Genomic DNA, 20,866 nt, shown 5'->3' with positions numbered 1-20,866 from the left:
GGCAGAAATAAATAAATAAATAGTCAGCGGTAAAGACGAAACAACACATGTGCTTCAAGTAGAACCGCTTGATTTTACGAAGATGTTCTTACAGATGTTCAGTGCTGTTGGCCAGTTGATCTTGTATTTTGATGTCCATGTATATAGTAGTGTATATAGATAAAATCCAATGCAATTCAGTAGAGACAGCTCTGACCTTTCAATAGATTATTATCATTCAACTCGAGAGACGGCCTCTGTCTCAACTCTGGGATACATTTAAATGGGCTTTAAAGATAGAAACACGAGATTAGTCTACACCTATAGGATTTTTCTAGAAGTACCGCTTAAAGATAGAAACACGAGATTAGTCTACACCTATAGGATTTCACCAGAAGTACCGCTTAAAGATAGAAACACGAGATTAGTCTACACCTATAGGATTTCACTAGAAGTACCGCTTAAAGATAGAAACACGAGATTAGTCTACACCTATAGGATTTCACTAGAAGTACCGCTTAAAGATAGAAACACGAGATTAGTCTACACCTATAGGATTTCACCAGAAGTACCGCTTAAAGATAGAAACACGAGATTAGTCTACACCTATAGGATTTCACCAGAAGTACCGCTTAAAGATAGAAACACGAGATTAGTCTACACCTATAGGATTTCACTAGAAGTACCGCTTAAAGATAGAAACACGAGATTAGTCTACACCTATAGGATTTTTCTAGAAGTACCGCTTAAAGATAGAAACACGAGATTAGTCTACACCTATAGGATTTCACCAGAAGTACCGCTTAAAGATAGAAACACGAGATTAGTCTACACCTATAGGATTTCACTAGAAGTACCGCTTAAAGATAGAAACACGAGATTAGTCTACACCTATAGGATTTCACTAGAAGTACCGCTTAAAGATAGAAACACGAGATTAGTCTACACCTATAGGATTTCACTAGAAGTACCGCTTAAAGATAGAAACACGAGATTAGTCTACACCTATAGGATTTCACTAGAAGTACCGCTTAAAGATAGAAACACGAGATTAGTCTACACCTATAGGATTTCACCAGAAGTACCGCTTAAAGATAGAAACACGAGATTAGTCTACACCTATAGGATTTCACTAGAAGTACCGCTTAAAGATAGAAACACGAGATTAGTCTACACCTATAGGATTTCACTAGAAGTACCGCTTAAAGATAGAAACACGAGATTAGTCTACACCTATAGGATTTCACCAGAAGTACCGCTTAAAGATAGAAACACGAGATTAGTCTACACCTATAGGATTTCACTAGAAGTACCGCTTAAAGATAGAAACACGAGATTAGTCTACACCTATAGGATTTCACTAGAAGTACCGCTTAAAGATAGAAACACGAGATTAGTCCACACCTATAGGATTTCACCAGAAGTACCGCTTAAAGATAGAAACACGAGATTAGTCTACACCTATAGGATTTCACCAGAAGTACCGCTTAAAGATAGAAACACGAGATTAGTCTACACCTATAGGATTTCACTAGAAGTACCGCTTAAAGATAGAAACACGAGATTAGTCTACACCTATAGGATTTCACCTATAGTATCGCGGAAATCTGGTACCACATGCATTTGCATGCGTTTGGACGGAAGAGTTTTTTGTGACTTCACACCAGTAATTGTAGTGTTTCCCATCCGAGGACCGTTTGGTGACAGCACAGATCTACTGTCAAGCGGAAACAATGTAGATGTCTTTCCTCAATCTGGGAAACTTGGTCACGCCCAACGTTAGCTTTTACAGCTGTATAGATGTTGACACCACATTCTGCTTAAGTGTGTTGGATAAGACAGACATCAGACAATGTAGTCAAATAACATAATCAATTAAACACTTCCAGAAAATGTTTGATTCAAACTCGTATTACATGTTGATATTCGTTTCACAAACCGTTTCCATGCCTACTAGTACAGTAAGGTCACAGACGTCATATCGTTGTCATACTGGTAATGGAGGTCATTTCGATACCACACTGGTGACAGATCATAACGTCCACATGTTTGTTACAGAGGTCACAATGTTGCTATGGCATCAACGTCGTGATATTATTTACAGATATCACACATCATTTACAGTCATGACCTCGCCACACTAGTTATTGAGGTCATGACGTCGCCACTCTAGTCTTTGCGGTCAAGACGTCGCCATACTAGATACAGGGGTCATAACATCACCACACTAGTTATTGACATGACATCGCCATACTGGTTACTGAGGCCATGATGTCGTCATATCACTGACAGAGATCACGAGGCCACTATGATATCTGCAAAGGTCATTGCACTGCGACACTAGGTTACAGTGCTCATACTGTGTCTAGAAACGTTACAGACGTTATAGAAGTTATAGCATTGGTGTGGTAGTTACAGACGTCTTGGCACCGTCTTGCTAGTCGCACAGAACATATCCTCGCGAGGCTAGTTACGTGTACAAATTCCTCTTGCGCTTTGTGAGACAGAACATGTGTCAAGCCTTGGATCACGGACCCCCAAGCTAGTTATAGTGGTCACAACGCCATTGTGCTAGTTACAGAAGTCACAACATGGCTGTTCTAGTTACAAAGGTTACGATGCCGCCATGGTAGTTACAAAGGTCACAGTGCCGCCATGGTAGTTACAAAGGTCACAGTGCCGTCATGGTAGTTACAAAGGTCACAAGGTTGTTGTGCTAGTTACTGATGAGGTCACAACGCCAGTATGCTAGTCACAGATCGAGGTCATAATGTTGCCAAAGCTGTTACAGAGGTCAGGACCTTATAGATATCACCTCAAAGCCAAGACACCTACCAACGTTTTCTCGCCTCTCTAATTTGCATCTATACCTCAAGCGTGGTGTTTGGTGACAGGCAAAAAAATTCAAACCCTTCTGGGAAAGCCTGATTATGAGGCATGATTAGTTTGCTACATATACTTTTCCATTTACTTACATGTTAACGTTTGGTCTCGCACCATCACCACGGTAACCATCATCCCCTGAGATAACTCCAGTCAAATTCCTGATGGGCTCGACCGATTTCTTTTCACACACAAGCTGATAGAGGTCAAACCCACCAAGGCTGAGGAAGGACTTTTCACTACTTTTGCCTAGTGTGCACCCGCCTCCATTTCGTTAAAAAAAATTTTAACCTAAAAAAAAAACCGAACAAGGAGCAAAAGAAAATATATCTAAAAATATCAGGGGATTACGTGAGCCGAAAAGCACGTAACTTCTATTAACTACTGGTGTATTTACTGATTTGTTTCCCCTGGTTATATGTTTTTATTTGCTGACCACTTGACTGGGGTGTATTCCAATCAATGTCCGCGCCTTATCTCGTCATACTTCCTTCGACCAGCCGCTGGCAAATGTTTCTTGATTCTACATTAAAACGCCTTTGTGACCCAGTTATCGGAGAGTGAATCAAATGTCCGAGATGTGCATGAGACAGCAAAAGTCCATACCAATACCCACAATATTATTGGACTGTTTACATCACGGGCAAGCTCATACTACATGAGAGTTGGAACTTTGAATGAGAAGGTGAATGTCATTTTGCCGACTAAACAGTGAAAAAAAATAAAGCTTTTGGAAAGTTGGTCCCGCAAAGGCCTTACAAGGATGAGTCCGGCGACATCCAGAGGAAAGTCACTGACAAGACAACAACGTCAAGCAGTTGGTCCGAAACGTGCGAAAGAGACGATGTTGTTGTTATAGTATCCCTACTATTCAGTTTCATAAACATACAAATGGACAAACTTACTTCCACTGGGTTTCCATCTGGAAGTGTGATCGGAAATCGACGGGTAAACATTCTGCGTATGACAGCCGAGATGTAGTGGAGCCCATTGCACCGATCATGTTTGAAGACTTTTTTCTGAATTGTTAACTGTTGAGATAGATCCTGTGTCACAGTTAAGCAGTATGTAATTGCATTCAATTGCTAGTTTTCCACACCTTAGCTGGGACTTTTTATGTACATAGCGGCCAAGACAACAAGTGGTGCAGGTAAATGGGAACTGGTTCCTGTCATATCTCTGTCTCAGACATCTCTCAGCCTGGGAGGGCTGGGAAATCCGTGCATTGTCATATCTCTTTTTCTGACATCTCTCAGCCCAGGGGTTGGGGGTTGGGGGGGGGGGGTGCTGGAAAATCCGCGCATTATCATATGTCTATTTCAGACATCTCTCAGCATGGGAGGGCTGGAAAATCCATGAGTTATCATGTCTCTGTTTCAGACATCCCTCAGCAACGTTAATACAAAATTAACATCAAATCCAAAATTTCAGCAAGTGATATGTCTTAAGAGATCCGAAGAAAAGATCATGTAGCACTTAGTTTTCGTCTCGGTGTTTCACACGGGATAGAATTTCATCACTAATAGTTTTGGGTGTTTAATAAAGTCGGTCACCGATAAATTAACTACATACACCACACTACATATAAGGGTTCCCATTTAGGTTTCGAGGCTCATTGAGTTGCTTGAATTCCTCTTTAATAACATTTCTGAAATTCGGGGGAACCATATATCAACAATGTATAGGTATCCCTATGGCTACAAATTGAGCCCTTTTGACCGACCTATACCTTTTCTCGTATGAATGCGACTATATGCAGGAAACTGTTATAAAGGAGTAATCCTCCCCAGACTCGGTCTGTCTTACTCACTAACCGGTATGTTGATGATCTGCTAGCTTTGAACAGCCCCTATATAACAAAGGCTGTGAGGGATACACCTTCGCTGGATTTAAAGGAAACTGCAGACTCTCCAGATGGTACATCTTATCTGAACCTATATTCTTACAAAGACCAAAAAGGTTTTCTCTCTCACTTTATGACAGGTGGGATAGTTTTAATTTGTGGCTTGACGTAAACCAGAAAAAAATGGTATAGAAGCAAGGAAATACCTGTAAACATTGCCTGATTTATTACTCACAACCAATTGTAGATTCAAGCAAAGTTTCGTTTTCTGACACTAGCGATTACTGAACAAGACGATGTAGTGTGGGATATTGCAACCAAAATTAAATGCTTCGGTATAAATGTATGTATTTCTGTAATACCCGGCCTAAGCAGCGGTCGGTTATTTACCAGATAGCTACAACTGAGCTCAAACTTCGGGAGAAATGCCTCCAATAATGAATGTGCTAAATGATAACAAAGATACAACGTCTAAATTTTCGTCTCTTTGTGGTGAAGAACTGTCTGACATCTCTGAAAAATGAACAATAATAGTCTTGATTTACACATAACAAAACTCTTGGTGTGATTCCTACCATCGCTACAGCTGTAACAATGACATACAAATTCACCCTTTGTGGACTGTTTCCGCTGTACAGGCGTTTTAACAGAAGAACCCGATAGACAACACCAGAGCTTCGCCATGTCATCACGTGACGTCACACGGACGAACTCTGAAGGGCGGCGCTTGATGATTGACGTGCAGACTTTCCCCATGTAGTCGGTGCCCGACGACGGTGCTCTGAGATTTGAACGTAGAATCATCCTGAAATGAAATATTGATTAGATTAACTCATATTAGATTGATTAAATGTGTAAAATGTATTTATTTATTTATTTATTTTATTGGTTGGTGTTTAACACCCTAGTCAAGAATAATTCCCTTGTACATCAGGGGCCAGCATTATGGTGGGAGGAAACCGGGCAGAGCCCTGGGAAAACCCAGGACCATCCGCAACTTGCTGCCAGACCTTTCCACGTACTCTAAAATGTATAGGAGCTACCTGTATAAATGGGCAGTTGCATTACAAGTTGATCTTTGAGAAGTGGGAATTTAGTATCATATGGAAAGCATTTTTAGCAACAGAACAACTATTTTATACGACTGTCGTAGTATAAGTGAAACATCATAAACAATTACTTTGAACACCAATGGAGTTAACAAACAGAACCGTACGTCATATAAATTCGTCAGTATTCTCTGTGTATTATTTTCGGTTCTCTCCCGTTGACATTTTTGGTTCAAAAGTCATTTCATGCCTTGGAACAAAGGCGATTTTTTTTTGTATTGAAAACCTTTTTAAAAAGGCGATTTAAAATTCAACTCCCGACTTGATTACACATGTTCATGACATGCCACGGTAGTTTCAACGGACTTAGCTTACTAATGGGTCAACAAGAAAAGTAAGTTTTCCCTACCGCTGGTTGGACAAAGGTAGCGATGCGTATCTCGATGACAGCCACGTTCCCACCTCGACATTGCGCTCGGGCGGCCTCCACTACCCCGAAAAGACAGGCAGCCTTCACCGTCAACAGCGAGATCTTCGGGTCAAAGCATTTCTCCCCGCCCGATCCGGTGATGTACGTGAAAGAGCTCCCTAAAAGAAATAAAACATAGCCCTGTGTCGCTAGCAAATTTTCTTCTTTATTGAGTTTTGACTGTTGTATAACGCCACATATAAGAAGGCGGCCTTCGCGACTCGGTTAGCGCGCTAGCGCAGCGTATTGACCCAGGAGCCTCTCACCAATGCTGTCGCTGTGAGTTCAAGTCCAGCTCATGCTGACTTCCCCTCAGCCGTAAGTGGAAACGTCTGCCAACAACCTGCGGATGGTCGTGGGTTTCCTCCGGGCTCTGCCCGGTTTCCTTCCACCATAATGCTGGCCACCGTCGTGAAAGTGAAATATTCTTGAGTACGGCGTAAAGCACCAATCAAATAAATAAATATAAATAAATAAACACATTCAAGCATTTTTCTGTATCCCCCGCTGATGTAACACGGGCCAAGTTTGAAGTCATTTGAATGCATGGTGCCATGTAGTGATAATATTATTAGTTTTCAGAAAATAAACAGGTGGCACCATATTTGGTTGTTGCTTAAGGCTGTACTTAACAAAATATTACTCTACGACGGAGGTACTCAGCTTCATGATTTTGTCATTCCGTTTAACCCGGGGCTAGGGCGCCGTACATTCATCGTGTTCAAACAGTTGGTCACGTTGGATATATGGACAGTTGTAAATAACGTGCAATTGATCGAGACTTCATGCTGAAATGCCCCCCTCATTTTATTTTTCTCACTTGGATTTTAAGTGAGAAGACGTTTCGTTACCTGGTCGTTCGGACAAGTATGGTAGAAATACTTTAGATACTAGGGAAATGTGTCCCCGCGCCGTTATGTATTTCCGCCCTGAAACTCCTCCAGGGGACTGGTCAGTTAAAACGCCTTTCTGAAAAAATATATACAGATACATGTATAGCTGAATATGTTGTCATAACAATCGCCTTGTGAAACCAAACGTCACAACAATCGCCTTGTGAAACCAAACGTCACAACAATCGCCTTGTGATACCAAACATCACAACAATCGCCTTGTGAAACCAAACATCACAGCAATCGCCTTGTGAATCAAAACGTCACAACAATCGCCTTGTGATACCCAAACATCACAAAAATTGCCTTGTGATGCCAAACATTACAACAATCGCCTTGTGAAACCAAACATCACAACAATTGCCTTGTGAATCCAAACGTCCACAACAATCGCCTTGTGAAACCAAACATCACAACAATTGCCTTGTGATGCCAAACATTACAACAATCGCCTTGTGAAACCAAACATCACAACAATTGCCTTGTGAATCCAAACCGTCAGAACAATCGCCTTGTGAAACCAAACATCACAACAATTGCCTTGTGACGCCAAACATCACAACAATCGCCTTGTGATACCAAACATCACAACAATTGCCTTGTGATGCCAAACATTTACAACAATCGCCTTGTGAAACCAAACATCACAACAATTGCCTTGTGAATCCAAACGTCAGAACAATCGCCTTGTGAAACCAAACATCACAACAATTGCCTTGTGACACCAAACATCACAACAATTGCCTTGTGACGCCAAACATCACAACAATTGCCTTGTGACGCTAAACATGACAACAATCGCCTTGTGAAACCAAAAGGACACGAATAGGTGTAAATTAAACTTGGATACCAACTTTTCCCAGTCACCTTTTCTTTGTGTTTGGGGGGGGGGGGGTATAGCTGTGAGGGTGTACGCGATTGGGTGGGTGTGCGGATGTGTGTGTGTTGGGGGGGGGGGGGGTGCGGGCTGGGAGGAGGGGGTGGTCCGGGTGTAGGTGTGCCGGTGCGCGCGCTTGGGTGGTCGTGCGAATGTACGTGTGTGTGTGTGCGTGTGTGCGCGTGTGAATACTGTTTCAAACATGCCTTTTCGCAACCTTATTACACGATCTGCCGCTGAATACACACTGCATTGTCTGACAATCATGAAACTGACCATTCTCCATACAAAGTGCAAAAAACATTTCTAGCCGAAGTATTCAAAGTCTACTTTAATCATGCATTTAGTCAAGAGTTCGATTCCGAATAGGGCCAAAATCTCTGGGTATTGATTGTATTGTAACTACCTTACGATTTCATACAGTTAATAAAACCACAACAGTGGAATTGTCTCGAGACAAAGATGACAAACCTGCCAAAATGATCCTAAAGACGTGACCACGTGGTCCACTCGGCCGAACTCTTTGATGATGAAATCCTTGGTTCTTCTGACGGCATCTTCCACGCCACAGTCTTCCTATTAAAAAAGAAAACCATCAAGATTTTTTAAACGTTGCTTATCATGATTCTGTTGTTCCATTGTGCATTAGTTTTTATCTTAGGTCTACGTCTGTAGTACGCAGTACCCAGTTTTCACACCCACACCCAAACATAACTTCAGCACACAGTTTAAAAAGCAAAATATTTATCAGCAATATATTTAAAATTATGCAAATAGATAAACTAATTTTATTTAATGAATAAATCAATGCATTTATTGGCTTTTAGAAATGCTGGATCAGGGAATTATTAGACGCAAAAAATGAATGTTTCAGTTTAGATATATACATGTACATGTACCTGTATAGTCGTTAGGCGGCGCTGCAGTTTGCCTGGAATACTGTTGTGGAGATCGTCCAATCGGCTGGCAGTTCTGGAGTTCACCACGACCTAGAACAAACAGGTATCAGTCTAATATAATGTATTTGAATTCCGCAGGTGTGGACACATGTACATAACAGATGAAATAAATTACGTACATTCCTTCCCAACGGCTACAATAATTTCCATGAGAATAGTAACGCTACATGACGGAGATACATGTACATGTTGCCTATTTATGGATAAACTAGATTATGGAGACATGAGGTCATGGATAAACTAGATTATGGAGACATGAGGCCATGGATAAACTAGATTATGGAGACATGAGGTTATGGATAAACTAGATTATGGAGACATGAGGTCATGGATAAACTAGATTATGGAGACATGAGGTCATGGATAAACTAGATTATGGAGACATGAGGCCATGGATAAACTAGATTATGGAGACATGTACGATACACTTGGAGTCAATTCAGCAGAGAGATACATGTATTTATGGATACACTTGGAGTCAATTCAGCAGAGAGATACATATACTTGAGGAAAAAGTCAGCGTAAATTCAGCAAAGAGATGTATGTACTTAATCCCATCGTGATTACAGCAACGAGTGAATATGCACTTACAGATAAACTCAGCAAAAGAGACATAGCCTTATTGATAACCTGAGTGTAAATTCAACAAAACACATGAACTGAACACGAACTGTACAAGACCTACACTGGCGCCCTCTTCAAGTAGCGACCGGACAATACCGGATCCAACAACACCGCAACCCCAGCCACGAAAAATACCTTATCTGTAATAAAGAAATGTATGTATGCAGATATTCGTATAATCACACGCTTACAAGCATGTCGTGTATAGCGCAATATAGGGCCTAACAAACTAAGCTATATTCTGAGGCCCATTCCCACTTCTGAATGAAGTCAAAATTTCCGTACTGTTTTTACGTCGTACTCCTCAATATTTCACTTATTCGACGGCAGGCAGCATTATTGTGGGAGGAAATGGGCTTAATAAGTCAGAAATATACACCTTAGTTTGTACAATCCGCCAAAGGAAACCATTTCTCAGTGGATAGGCACCAAGATTAAACTTAGATGGTTTGTCAGATACGTGACGAAGATGTGTGGTTCTCTCTGGCTTTCTTCACTCATATACCTGACCGTCATCGTGTCAATAACCGCAAATTTGCAACACGCAGAAATTCTCAATTGCTGCCACATCGTCTATGTCAGTCATGGACTTTGCGAAGAGGATATACAGGCTGTATAAAGTGTGACCGAATAACCGACCGACGGACAGACAGACTCTTACAACACAAGTGTTAAATGTCAACAATTTATAGTGTTGAAACGATGTTAGAAAATGTTGAATGGCATAAGATTTTAATTCAGACGTCTTAAATAATAGGACCCCTAACGACTGTTTCTAGGAGCCATTATTCCTCAGTGTAGTGTCAAATGCTAACAAAACAAGCACACGTTTGGTCCATCTCTGCTAACAAAACAAGCACACATTTTCATCATCTCCGCTAACACAACAAGCACACATTTGCACCATCTCTGCTAATAAAACAAGCACACATTAGCACCATTTCTGCTAACAAAACAAGCACACATTTTCACCATCTCCGCTAACAAAACAAGCACACATTAGCATCATCTCTGCTAACAAAACAAGCACACGTTTGGTTCATCTCTGCTAACAAAACAAGCACACATTTTTCATCATCTCTGCTAACAAAACAAGCACACATTTTCATCATCTCTGCTAACAAAACAAGCACACATTTGCACCATGTCTGCTAACAAAACAAGCACACATTTTCATCATCTCCGGTGACCAAAACAAGCACATATATGCACCATCTCCGCTAACAAAACAAGCACACATTAGCACCATGCATCTCCGCTACAAAAACAAGCACACATTTGCAACATCTCCGCTAACAAAACAAGCACACATTTGCACCATCTCCGGCGTCCACAAAACGTCCTCGTCGCCAACATTCAGAGCTGCCTTTCGGTGTTCAGTATCAATGTATAGCCTTCACTATGCGGACAGACAAGGACTTAGCACATGCGCAATTCGCTGGAGTAATTCCGGTGTCGGGTCATCTATGAGAGGAAAACACACACACTCTCTAGCGGCCTACTTTTATCATACACGCTGCTAGGCAGACAACATATACGTAAACTGTGACACAGATTGGTTAATGAGAAATGTGCTTACTATCTGCGAATTTCAGATCATGCATACTTGCTTTAGGTGTATAGTGTTGACATAAAGCGTAAATCAGTGGTCAGGATGACGAGCCACACTCTCACACCCTGTTAGCTGGATACAAGAGGATAGCGTGTATAAGTATACAAGGAAAACGGTATTTGTAAGGATCTTCCTGGCTCTTTTATGCTTTATTGTTTATACTGGCCGAACCAGATTGATGTACAAACAGGATAGTGTGTGTACGTGTGTAAGGAAAACGATGTTTGTAAGGACTTTCCTGGGTCCTTTAGGCTTTATTGTTTAAACTGACCAACTTTCCTAACTGGTCCCATGTAGGCCTCAGGCACTTACAATGCTATAGGTTTGAAGGTTTGGAAGATGCTCAGGAGAACGTAAATACATAAGGGCAGGACTTGATCGTGGGATTAACTGATGGATACTTTATGCCATACTCAGTGTTATTTAACTTATCCGACGTTGTCATTTTCACACTTTGTTTGGAGTATATTATTTGCCTTTGGCAAGTAGCTGTCTAACATTCACACATATGAAGCAATGGTTTTATTTTATTGTGGATAGTGTCATCCCATAAGACGTTTTTCATACAGATTTCTCTATTTCTGCTCTCAAAAGACATATGCACATAGGACAATAATTGCATTCGCGTAATAAAACTTGAAACAAACTATTTAATCAGTACAGCACGATGTATTAGTTCCAAGTTTTATCGTGAATAATAAGATTAGTCTTAAGACTTACATCTATATACCAATTTTATCGTAATTTCCTGTGAATGGAACTTTACCTCAGGCTGAAACCTTTTTTTAAACAGAAGACAAATTCACGGGATCGGGGTTCAAACTTACGCCGTTAATGGTGAATTGTGCTATTGCATATGGTAGACATGTTTTGACACTAATATTTGTTTATTATTTGTTTGATGCATTTATTGGTGTTTGACCATGTTCTCAAAAATATTTTATTCATACCATGGTAGAGCCCGCAGGAAACCTACGACCATCGCAAGTTGCTGCAAAACCTTTCCATGAGAGGAAGCCATCATGTGCAGGATTTGACACCCCACCCCACCCCTACAACCCCATCAACGTCAAGCTCAAACGTACGTGAATTTATTCATCAGTACTAGGGCACAGCATGTAGAAGAGTCGTACCGAATGTTTAGGTGTACATGTGGAGTGACCGCACCAGCTATCATGTATAACTGCATATATTAAAAAAGGCTAAGTCATACTTGAGTATCACAACACGTACCCACTACACCGTTTAGCTCTTATGTCACGATCACACAGTACTTTCACACCGATCACAGCTTGGATCCGCCATTTAACGAGATAAAGCCATACATGGTATAATTCTGCATGGTGTGACAGCTTGGTCACATGTAAGTAAGGATCGCTTACCCGCAAAAGCCATGTTGTCAGTAGCTCGTTCCGCATGGACTGGCTGCACTGTCTATGCATCTATAACCTACATAGACATACAGCTACACTCGTTACACTTAATTCACAGGACATCGGTTGTCATGGCAACCGAAACCTAATGCCCAATCTGCTAAGTGGGGCGCATATTTTGTGCAGCGGGGAAAGCGGAGAGAAGAATGATTTTAACTATCGTACAGGGTAGTCATTTATAAATGGACACTTGAACTTGAAAAAATATACATCGGTGAAAAAATCGTTGTCCCACCACTCATATTTGCTTTTTCCGACTGTAACTCGATTAACGTGTATTTAAACTATTTCCCGATACCTCGTGGTTATGCTAAATTTAAGGTGTATACCCTCGACTTCTTCCAGATACCTTGAGGTAATGCTATCAGGTGTGTAGGCTACTCTTGGTTTCTTCCTCATACCTCGAGGTAATGATAACAGGTGTGTGTTCTCGATTTCTTCCTGATACCTGGAAGTAATGTACTAAGTTGTGGGCTCACGACCGGATAACCCTATCTACAAGTACCACATTTATTTATTTATTTATTTGATTGGTGCTTTACGCCGTACTCAAGAATATTTCAGTTCTACGACGGCGTCCAGCAATATGGTGGGTGGAAACTGGGCAGAGCCCGGGGGAAACCCACGACCATCCGTAGGTTGCTGATAGACCTTCCCACGTACGGCCGGAGAGGACGCCAGCATGAGCTGGTCTTGAACTCAAAGCGACCGTACCACATTCATGTATAATATGTAAATACCCTCCGGAAAACCAGTGTTGTCTGGTTAAAATATTAACCTAAAAATAAATATGTCCGCTGAACTTTTCCTAGCAGATTGAGGAAGTTGGGCCGACAGAGTAACTCACCGTGATGCACGGTAGATCCTGTTACTGTGAACTCAAGTCACGTAAGATGGACACGTGACAATTAGTCGTCCTGTCAGAGTCCACTTCACACTTGCAGCCATGCCATGGTGCCGGACTCAGTTCGCAATTAATTTTCCGTTTATACCTACATGTTACCGTTTGACCTCACAGGACTGTTTTTAAATCTTCGGCGAAATATCCGAGCCTGACTGTCCTCGTTCCCTGAGACAACTCCATTTAAATTCCTGATAGGCGTTGACCGATGGAATTTTCCCCAAAACTGACAAACCGCTGATAGAGGTCAAACCCACCCAGCCAGAGGTCGGTGGAACAGGAATCTCCGAATCCAAAACTCTAACACAACGTCTCGTTAAGGTGAATTGTATAAGAACGTTTTACAATCTAAGGTTGTAACTGTCTAGAGCTAACGTAAAGCTCGTCATTTGGAGACTCCTTGATGTTGTGACGCCCCCCAGACTCAGAGCACTCTCTGCATGTTATTCCTTCATAGTGCACCAAACCAATCGTTTTTGATGGTATTCTGCACAAAATGTAAGCATGGCAGGGAAACAAGAAAGACCAATAAATTCGTGATAAAAGCCAAACTGCGCCAGAAAGCATATGTAATACACTCTATATTGCGCTATTAGTATATTAACTGTCTTCTTAATTGGTTAATAGGTTTGACTTGATAATATCGGGAATGATGAAAATTTTTCGACAAAAGCATGCATCACAAAAACAAAAAGACTGTTTTCGTGATTAAAGGTTCAATCTACGTTAAGTAACAGAGGTTGAATAATAATCCAATTCAACTCTTTTTTAAAGTGAGAAATATGGTAAGCTGTAGGTTTCTACAGTGTAAGAGATATACACTGCACTTGGCGACACTTGTTCCAACAGTGTATACAATTTCACCGAAAATTGGTAGTCCATCTGATTGACAGACCATGTCTCGTACGACTACAAATCCCACCTAAGTCACCGACCTGAACGAAGGGCTCTTTTCGATGGGATCCCTTATATAACAAGCGAATGTCGAAGGAAGACGTATACTCCACAATGTGCCAAACAAAGAGAGTATAAAAAAGAGAGGATGGAAAAACGCGACCCGAGGACGGTGCAAATCCCGCGAGAAACGTTCCGTCCTCGTGTCGTGTGTCTCGACCTGAGGGGCGCGGGACAAAGGTACGGGCACGGGCAGAGTTCGTGTTAAAAGCGGATCGTGCTGTCTAGGTGTCATAGAGTGCGGACGTGTACAAACCTTTAGAGGAATTACCTCCCCTGCACAGATCACGCGCAGTTCTCAGAAGTAAGTTATTTTCGATTTCAGTATGCAGTCTGAAATACTTTATCAAGTTGTGAAGGACGGTGGCAATAGTGTCGACAGGTAAGGATTGAAAGCGTGTATCTATTTTCATTTGTACATATTTCTATCTATTGTAAGAGTTACCTTTAGTTGATACTGTTAGACACTTATAGCTTTATAACTTTAACACCGGCGAGAGACAGTCACATTTCTCCTTCTTAAGGAAAACGAGTGATTTTGGTTAATACTGTTCATGAGGATCTTGGAACTATATATACAGCCCGACATTACCTTATTGATGCGAGCTTCTAAAGATATGACCCTGAAATACATTAAGCAGTTCTCCTGAAGGTCGATTGCTGGCGGTGACATAGGCTTAACAACCGGCCTATAGATTACTGTTTGTTTCCTGACAACGTTCTCTCGTCTGGTCTAAGCATTAAAATTGTCATAGCCTATTTAAGATTTCTCCGCATGGTGTACACGGTTTTTCATTCTATACACGTATGTACGTCTGTTATCTGACAAATGAAGCGCTCAAAACATAAAAACTTAAGAAGTCATGTAAACCTATGTGTGTAGGTAGCTAAATGGATATTTTGGGGGATCCCATGGCTGATCGAATGGTTGGCGCAATTGCGCAACACAGTGTCCTATTAGCTCCCCCCTCCCCCAACAGTGCGATCATAGTGAATGCAGATTAGGGCGAATATTTGCAGAAAATCAGAACGGTTCTTCCTCATGTCAATGTGTTAGTGTGGTATAGATTTTGCAAACTTGTTACGTTGAAAGGACCAGAACCAGGAAGTGACCAGACGGGCGAACAGACTAATGGCCAGCCGGAGTAATGATTCGTCAGAGAACATAGACATTACAGAGGGTTCTGCATACCTAGATCTACATGTTATATTTGTTTTGGTTACAAATTTGTCAGCAGGGTTTTTCAATTATAAAATTCAAATTTTATAAAACCTAATGACATCGACAAAATGTTCCACAGTCGCTGAAAATCAAAGACTTTTTTGCTCATGATAAATTAAAAAAGTTGTGTAAGTTTGATGAACATGAGGTAAAATAAAGAGAAAGAGATCCAGTGATAACGAGCCCTTGATAAAATGTAAACTGAAACTAAATGAAGTTGTGAAAGTTTAAATTTCAAGGAAAAATGACCTTGAAGAAATGTCTTATAATAGCTGAAAAATCAAGGCGTTCTTCTTTATGACAATGGTAAGTGTGGTTTAAATTTGGTAAACGTGTGAGGCTGTCTTTCTCCTCTGTCGTACGTGGGCTGTCTTTCTCTTCTGGTGTACTTGGGAAAATCTGCTAGCAGCCTACGGAGAACCCTTGTATGTGTCCAGGAACTGGCTCCCCAGACGTACTGTTACCTCTACACTCCGCAGACATGACATCCTGGCTCGGTGATAATGGACAATGGGGTGTGTAATATGACACAGCGTAGCATGGCCGGTATGCAGTTTACATACATGGCTTTACAGATTAGCTCGAGCTGTCTGTGTGGCAATAAAACGAAGGCTGGCCTACTTTTGCAGTATACACTGCACAGATTACATATCTCCAGTGCGGGTTGATAGGCTGTCTCTAAGTCGGCCCTGTTACAACACCTGCATGTTGGTCCGATTATGATATAAGATGAAGTCCCCTTCACCACCACTGTAGTCCAGACGCTTGATCCGATTATCATATAAGATCAAGTCCCCTTCACCACCACTGTGGTTCAGGCGTTTGGTCCGATTATCATATAAGACTAAGTCCCCTTCACCACCACTGTGGTTCAGACGCTTGATCCGATTATCATATAAGATCAAGTCCCCTTCACCACCACTGTGGTTCAGGCGTTTGGTCCGATTATCATATAAGACCAAGTCCCCTTCACCACCACTGTGGTTCAGACGTTTGGTGCGATTATCATATAAGATCAAGTCCCCTTCACCACTACTGTAGTTCAGACGCTTGATTCGATTATCATATAAGACCAAGTCCCCTTCACCACCACTGTAGTCCAGACGTTTTGTCCGATTATCTTATAAGATCAAGTCCCCCTCACCACCACTGTAGTCCAAACGCTTGATCCGATTATCATATAAGATCAAGTCCCCTTCACCACTGCTGTAGTCCAGACGTTTGATCCGATTATCATATAAGATGAAGTCCCCTTCACCACCACTGTAGTCCAGACGTTTTGTCAGATTATCATATAAGATCAAGTCCCCTTCACCACCACTGTGGTTCAGACGTTTTGTCAGATTATCATATAAGATCAAGTCCCCTTCACCACCACTGTAGTCTAGACGCTTGGTCCGATTATCATATAAGGTGAAGTCCCCTTCACCACCACTGTAGTCTAGACGCTTAATCCGATTATCATATAAGATCAAGTCCCCTTCACCACCACTACTGTAGTCCAGACGTTTGGTCCAATTATCATATAAGATGAAGTCCCCTTCACCACCACTGGAGTCCAGACGCTTGGTCCAATTACCGTATAAGATCAAGTCCGCTTCGCCACCATTGTAGTCCAGACGCTTGGTCCGATTATCCTATAGGGTCAACTCCAATTCACCACCACTACATTCCAGACGTTTAAATCCATTATCATATAAGATGAAGTCCCATTCACCACCATTGTAATCCAGACGCTTGGTCCGATTATCCTATAGGGTCAACTCCAATTCACCACCACTGTAGTAGAAACAGACAGTCAGATTTTGACATTTACAAGTGAAACGAGTGGTTTTGGTTCATACTGTTTATGGGGATCTTGTAACTATATATACAGACCGATATTACGTTATTAATGAGAGTTTCTAAAGGTTTGACCTTGAAAGACATTAAGCAGTACTCCTGAAGGTCAATTACTGGTGGTGTTATAGCCTTAACAATTGGCCTATAGATTACTGTTTGTTTCCTGACAACGTTCTCTCGTCAGGTCTAAGCATTAAAATTGTCATAGCCTATTTAAGATTTCTCCGCATGGTGTACACGGTTTTTCATTCTATACACGTATGTACGTCTGTTATCTGACAAATGAAGCGCTCAAAACATAAAAACTTAAGAAGTCATGTAAACCTATGTGTGTAGGTAGCTAAATGGATATTTTGGGGGATCCCATGGCTGATCGAATGGTTGGCGCAATTGCGCAACACAGTGTCCTATTAGCTTCCCCCTCCCCCAACAGTGCGATCATAGTGAATGCAGATTAGGGGGAATATTTGCTGAAAATCAGAACGGTTCTTCCTCATGTCAATGTGTTAGTGTGGTATAGATTTTGCAAACTTGTTACGTTGAAAGGACCAGAACCAGGAAGTGACCAGACGGGCGAACAGACTAATGGCCAGCCGGAGTAATGATTCGTCAGAGAACATAGACATTACAGAGGGTTCTGCATACCTAGATCTACATGTTATATTTGTTTTGGTTACAAATTTGTCAGCAGGGTTTTTCAATTATAAAATTCAAATTTTATAAAACCTAATGACATCGACAAAATGTTCCACAGTCGCTGAAAATAAACGACATTTTTGCTCATGATAAATTATAAAAGTTGTGTAAGTATAATAAACATGAGGTAAAATAAAGAGAAAGAGATCCAGTGATAACGAGCCCTTGATAAAATGTAAACTGAAACAACGTTCTCTCGTCTGGTCTAAGTATTGAAATTGTTGTATTTTACAATTGACGTATTATGTGTTCTCACACATGACGCGATCTGTTTGCTGAATGGGTTTGATGTACATTTGATACATTTTGTGTTTTCTGTATGATTTTGACCCCTGATGTATTGTGTGTTCTCTAATGTTTCTTGTACATTTCATGCATTCTGTGTACTATTCGGGTTTGTTTTAGGCCTATATATATATATATATATATATATATATATATATATATATATATATATATATATATATATATATTGTATTTTGTGTTCTGTTTGGGTTGGTTGTATAGATTAAAATATTTTACGTTTTGCCCATGTTAATAGTATAGGTAATGGAATTTGTGTTCTGTACGGGCTCGTTGTACATGTAATGTATTTTGTATTCTGTGCGTGTTGGTTGTACATGTAATGTATTTTGTATTCTGTGCGTGTTGGTTGTACATGTAATGTATTTTGTATTCTGTGCGTGTTGGTTGTACATGTAATGTATTTTGTATTCTGTGCGTGTTGGTTGTACATGTAATGTATTTTGTATTCTGTGCGTGTTGGTTGTACATGTAATGTATTTTGTATTCTGTGCGTGTTGGTTGTACATGTAATATATTTTGTGTTCTGCACGTGTTGGTTGTACATGTAATGTATTTTGTGTTCTGTACGTGTTGGTTGTACATGTAATGTATTTTGTATTCTGTGCGTGTTGGTTGTACATGTAATATATTTTGTGTTCTGTACGTGTTGGTTGTACATGTAATGTATTTGGTGTTCTGTATGTGTTGGTTGTACATTTCATGTGTTTTGTGTTCTGTATGTGTTGATTGCACATTTCATGTATTTTGTGTTCTGTATGTGTTGGTTGTACATTTCATATGTTTTGTGTTCTGTACGTGTTGGTTGTACATGTAATGTATTTTGTGTTCTGCACGTGTTGGTTGTACATGTAATGTATTTGGTGTTCTGTATGTGTTGGTTGTACATTTCATGTGTTTTGTGTTCTGTATGTGTTGATTGCGCATTTCATGTATTTTGTGTTCTGTATGTGTTGGTTGTACATTTCATATGTTTTGTGTTCTGTACGTGTTGGTTGTACATGTAATGTATTTTGTGTTCTGCACGTGTTGGTTGTACATGTAGTGTATTTTGTGTTCTGTATGTGTTGGTTGTATATTTCATGTATTTTGTGTTCTGTACGGGCTGGTTGTACATTTCATGTGTTTTGTGTTCTTTATGTGTTGGTTGTACATTTCATGTGTTTTGTGTTCTGCCTGGGTTGGTTGTACACGTAATATATTTTGTGTTCTGTACTTGCTGGTTTTACATTTAGTGTATTTTGTGTTCTTAACGTGTTAGTTGTACATGTAATGTATTTTGTGTTCTGTACGTGTTGGTAGTACATCTAATGTGTCATGTGTTCAGTACTTGTTGGTTTTACATTTAATGTATTTTGTGTTCTGTACTTGTTGGTTGTACATGTAATGTATTTTTGTTTTATCCGGGTTGGTTGTAAGGCTACATGCAATGTATTTTATGATTTCTCCGTGCTGAAAGTAGATGTGATGCATTGGCCCAAAAGGACTAATGATTGGTCAAGGATCATGGGAGTTACAGAGTGGTCTACATAGTTACCTAGATTTACGTGTTATGTTTGTTCAAGTTGTACAACCTTGATGAATTTGGGGATGAACCGTTAAACACATACAATATTTATGAGCCTTTCGTTAATTTAATAAAAGCTACAAAGTTGAAATTTCAACTTTGAATTACCAATGACTTTGGAGAAAAATTTCATGACAACTTGAACATCTATGGGGTCGTTCTTCAGGACAAATTGTAAGTGTGGTGTAAATATGGTGAATGTGAGGTAAATTTTAAGAGTTATTGTGTTATCGGACGGACAACAACCCCAGACCAATATGAAGCAAATGTGATACATCTTTTAAATGATATGTAATTATGAAGTAATATTGAGGAAAGTGGTATATTAGTTAAAATGTGACACTGAACAGGTGTCAAAGAGTATAAATATGTATAAACCTTAAGAGTAATTACCTCCCTTGCACAGATCACGTGTACTTGTTAGGTCAATATTTGGTTTAATTTCAGAAATTGTTTGAAATAAATCAAAGGTTTAATTTTTGTGTGTCTGCTGGGTGAATGGGTGGTGGATAAAGGGGGTCGGGCCGAACAAAAGTTTTACCAAACCTACGCCAGAGCAGTATCAGTCCAAACCTTATATTTATACCTACTATGAGGTTGTTGTCCGTTTGATAATCTTACGGGGCTACATGTATGTTAAATTATACAGAAACATATTTCTATAAATAAACTTAGTCCCATAAAGCTAGGCCAGACTGTGTCCTTTGTGAGAAATGGAATAAATTTAACACATGCATGGATCATCCATTTTAATGCAAGA

At 40.4% G+C, this 20,866-nt stretch overlaps 1 protein-coding gene across 1 annotated transcript; it reads right to left on the bottom strand.

Annotated features, from left to right (window-relative positions):
- Positions 1-5,382: 5,382 nt before the first annotated feature.
- Positions 5,383-17,627, bottom strand: LOC135480372 (uncharacterized). The gene is made up of 8 exons (XM_064760202.1): positions 17,586-17,627; positions 16,843-17,335; positions 9,638-9,711; positions 8,893-8,982; positions 8,465-8,569; positions 7,075-7,192; positions 6,164-6,342; positions 5,383-5,510 (listed from the first exon to the last, which is right to left on the bottom strand). The coding sequence occupies exons 1-8, from the start codon at positions 17,625-17,627 to the stop codon at positions 5,394-5,396; spliced, it is 1,218 nt and encodes a 405-aa protein (XP_064616272.1). The 3' UTR covers positions 5,383-5,393.
- Between the last annotated feature and the right edge of the window lie 3,239 nt (positions 17,628-20,866).

This window comes from Liolophura sinensis, chromosome 13, assembly GCF_032854445.1.
Source record: "Liolophura sinensis isolate JHLJ2023 chromosome 13, CUHK_Ljap_v2, whole genome shotgun sequence".
NCBI classification, from domain to species: domain Eukaryota; kingdom Metazoa; phylum Mollusca; class Polyplacophora; order Chitonida; family Chitonidae; genus Liolophura; species Liolophura sinensis.
This window is presented reverse-complemented; position numbering and strand designations above follow the sequence as displayed.

Bases quoted from the DNA above. Each gene is read 5' to 3' on its own strand.
- LOC135480372 (XM_064760202.1), bottom strand. From the start codon at position 17,627: ATGTCTTTCAAGGTCAAACCTTTAGAAACTCTCATTAATAAC. The intron at 17,336-17,585 runs GTAATATCGGTC...TTGACCCTATAG, and splicing joins TAGAAACTCTCATTAATAAC to GATAATCGGACCAAGCGTCT. The intron at 8,570-8,892 runs GTACATGTACAT...CTTTTTTAATAG, and splicing joins GCCGCCTAACGACTATACAG to GAAGACTGTGGCGTGGAAGA.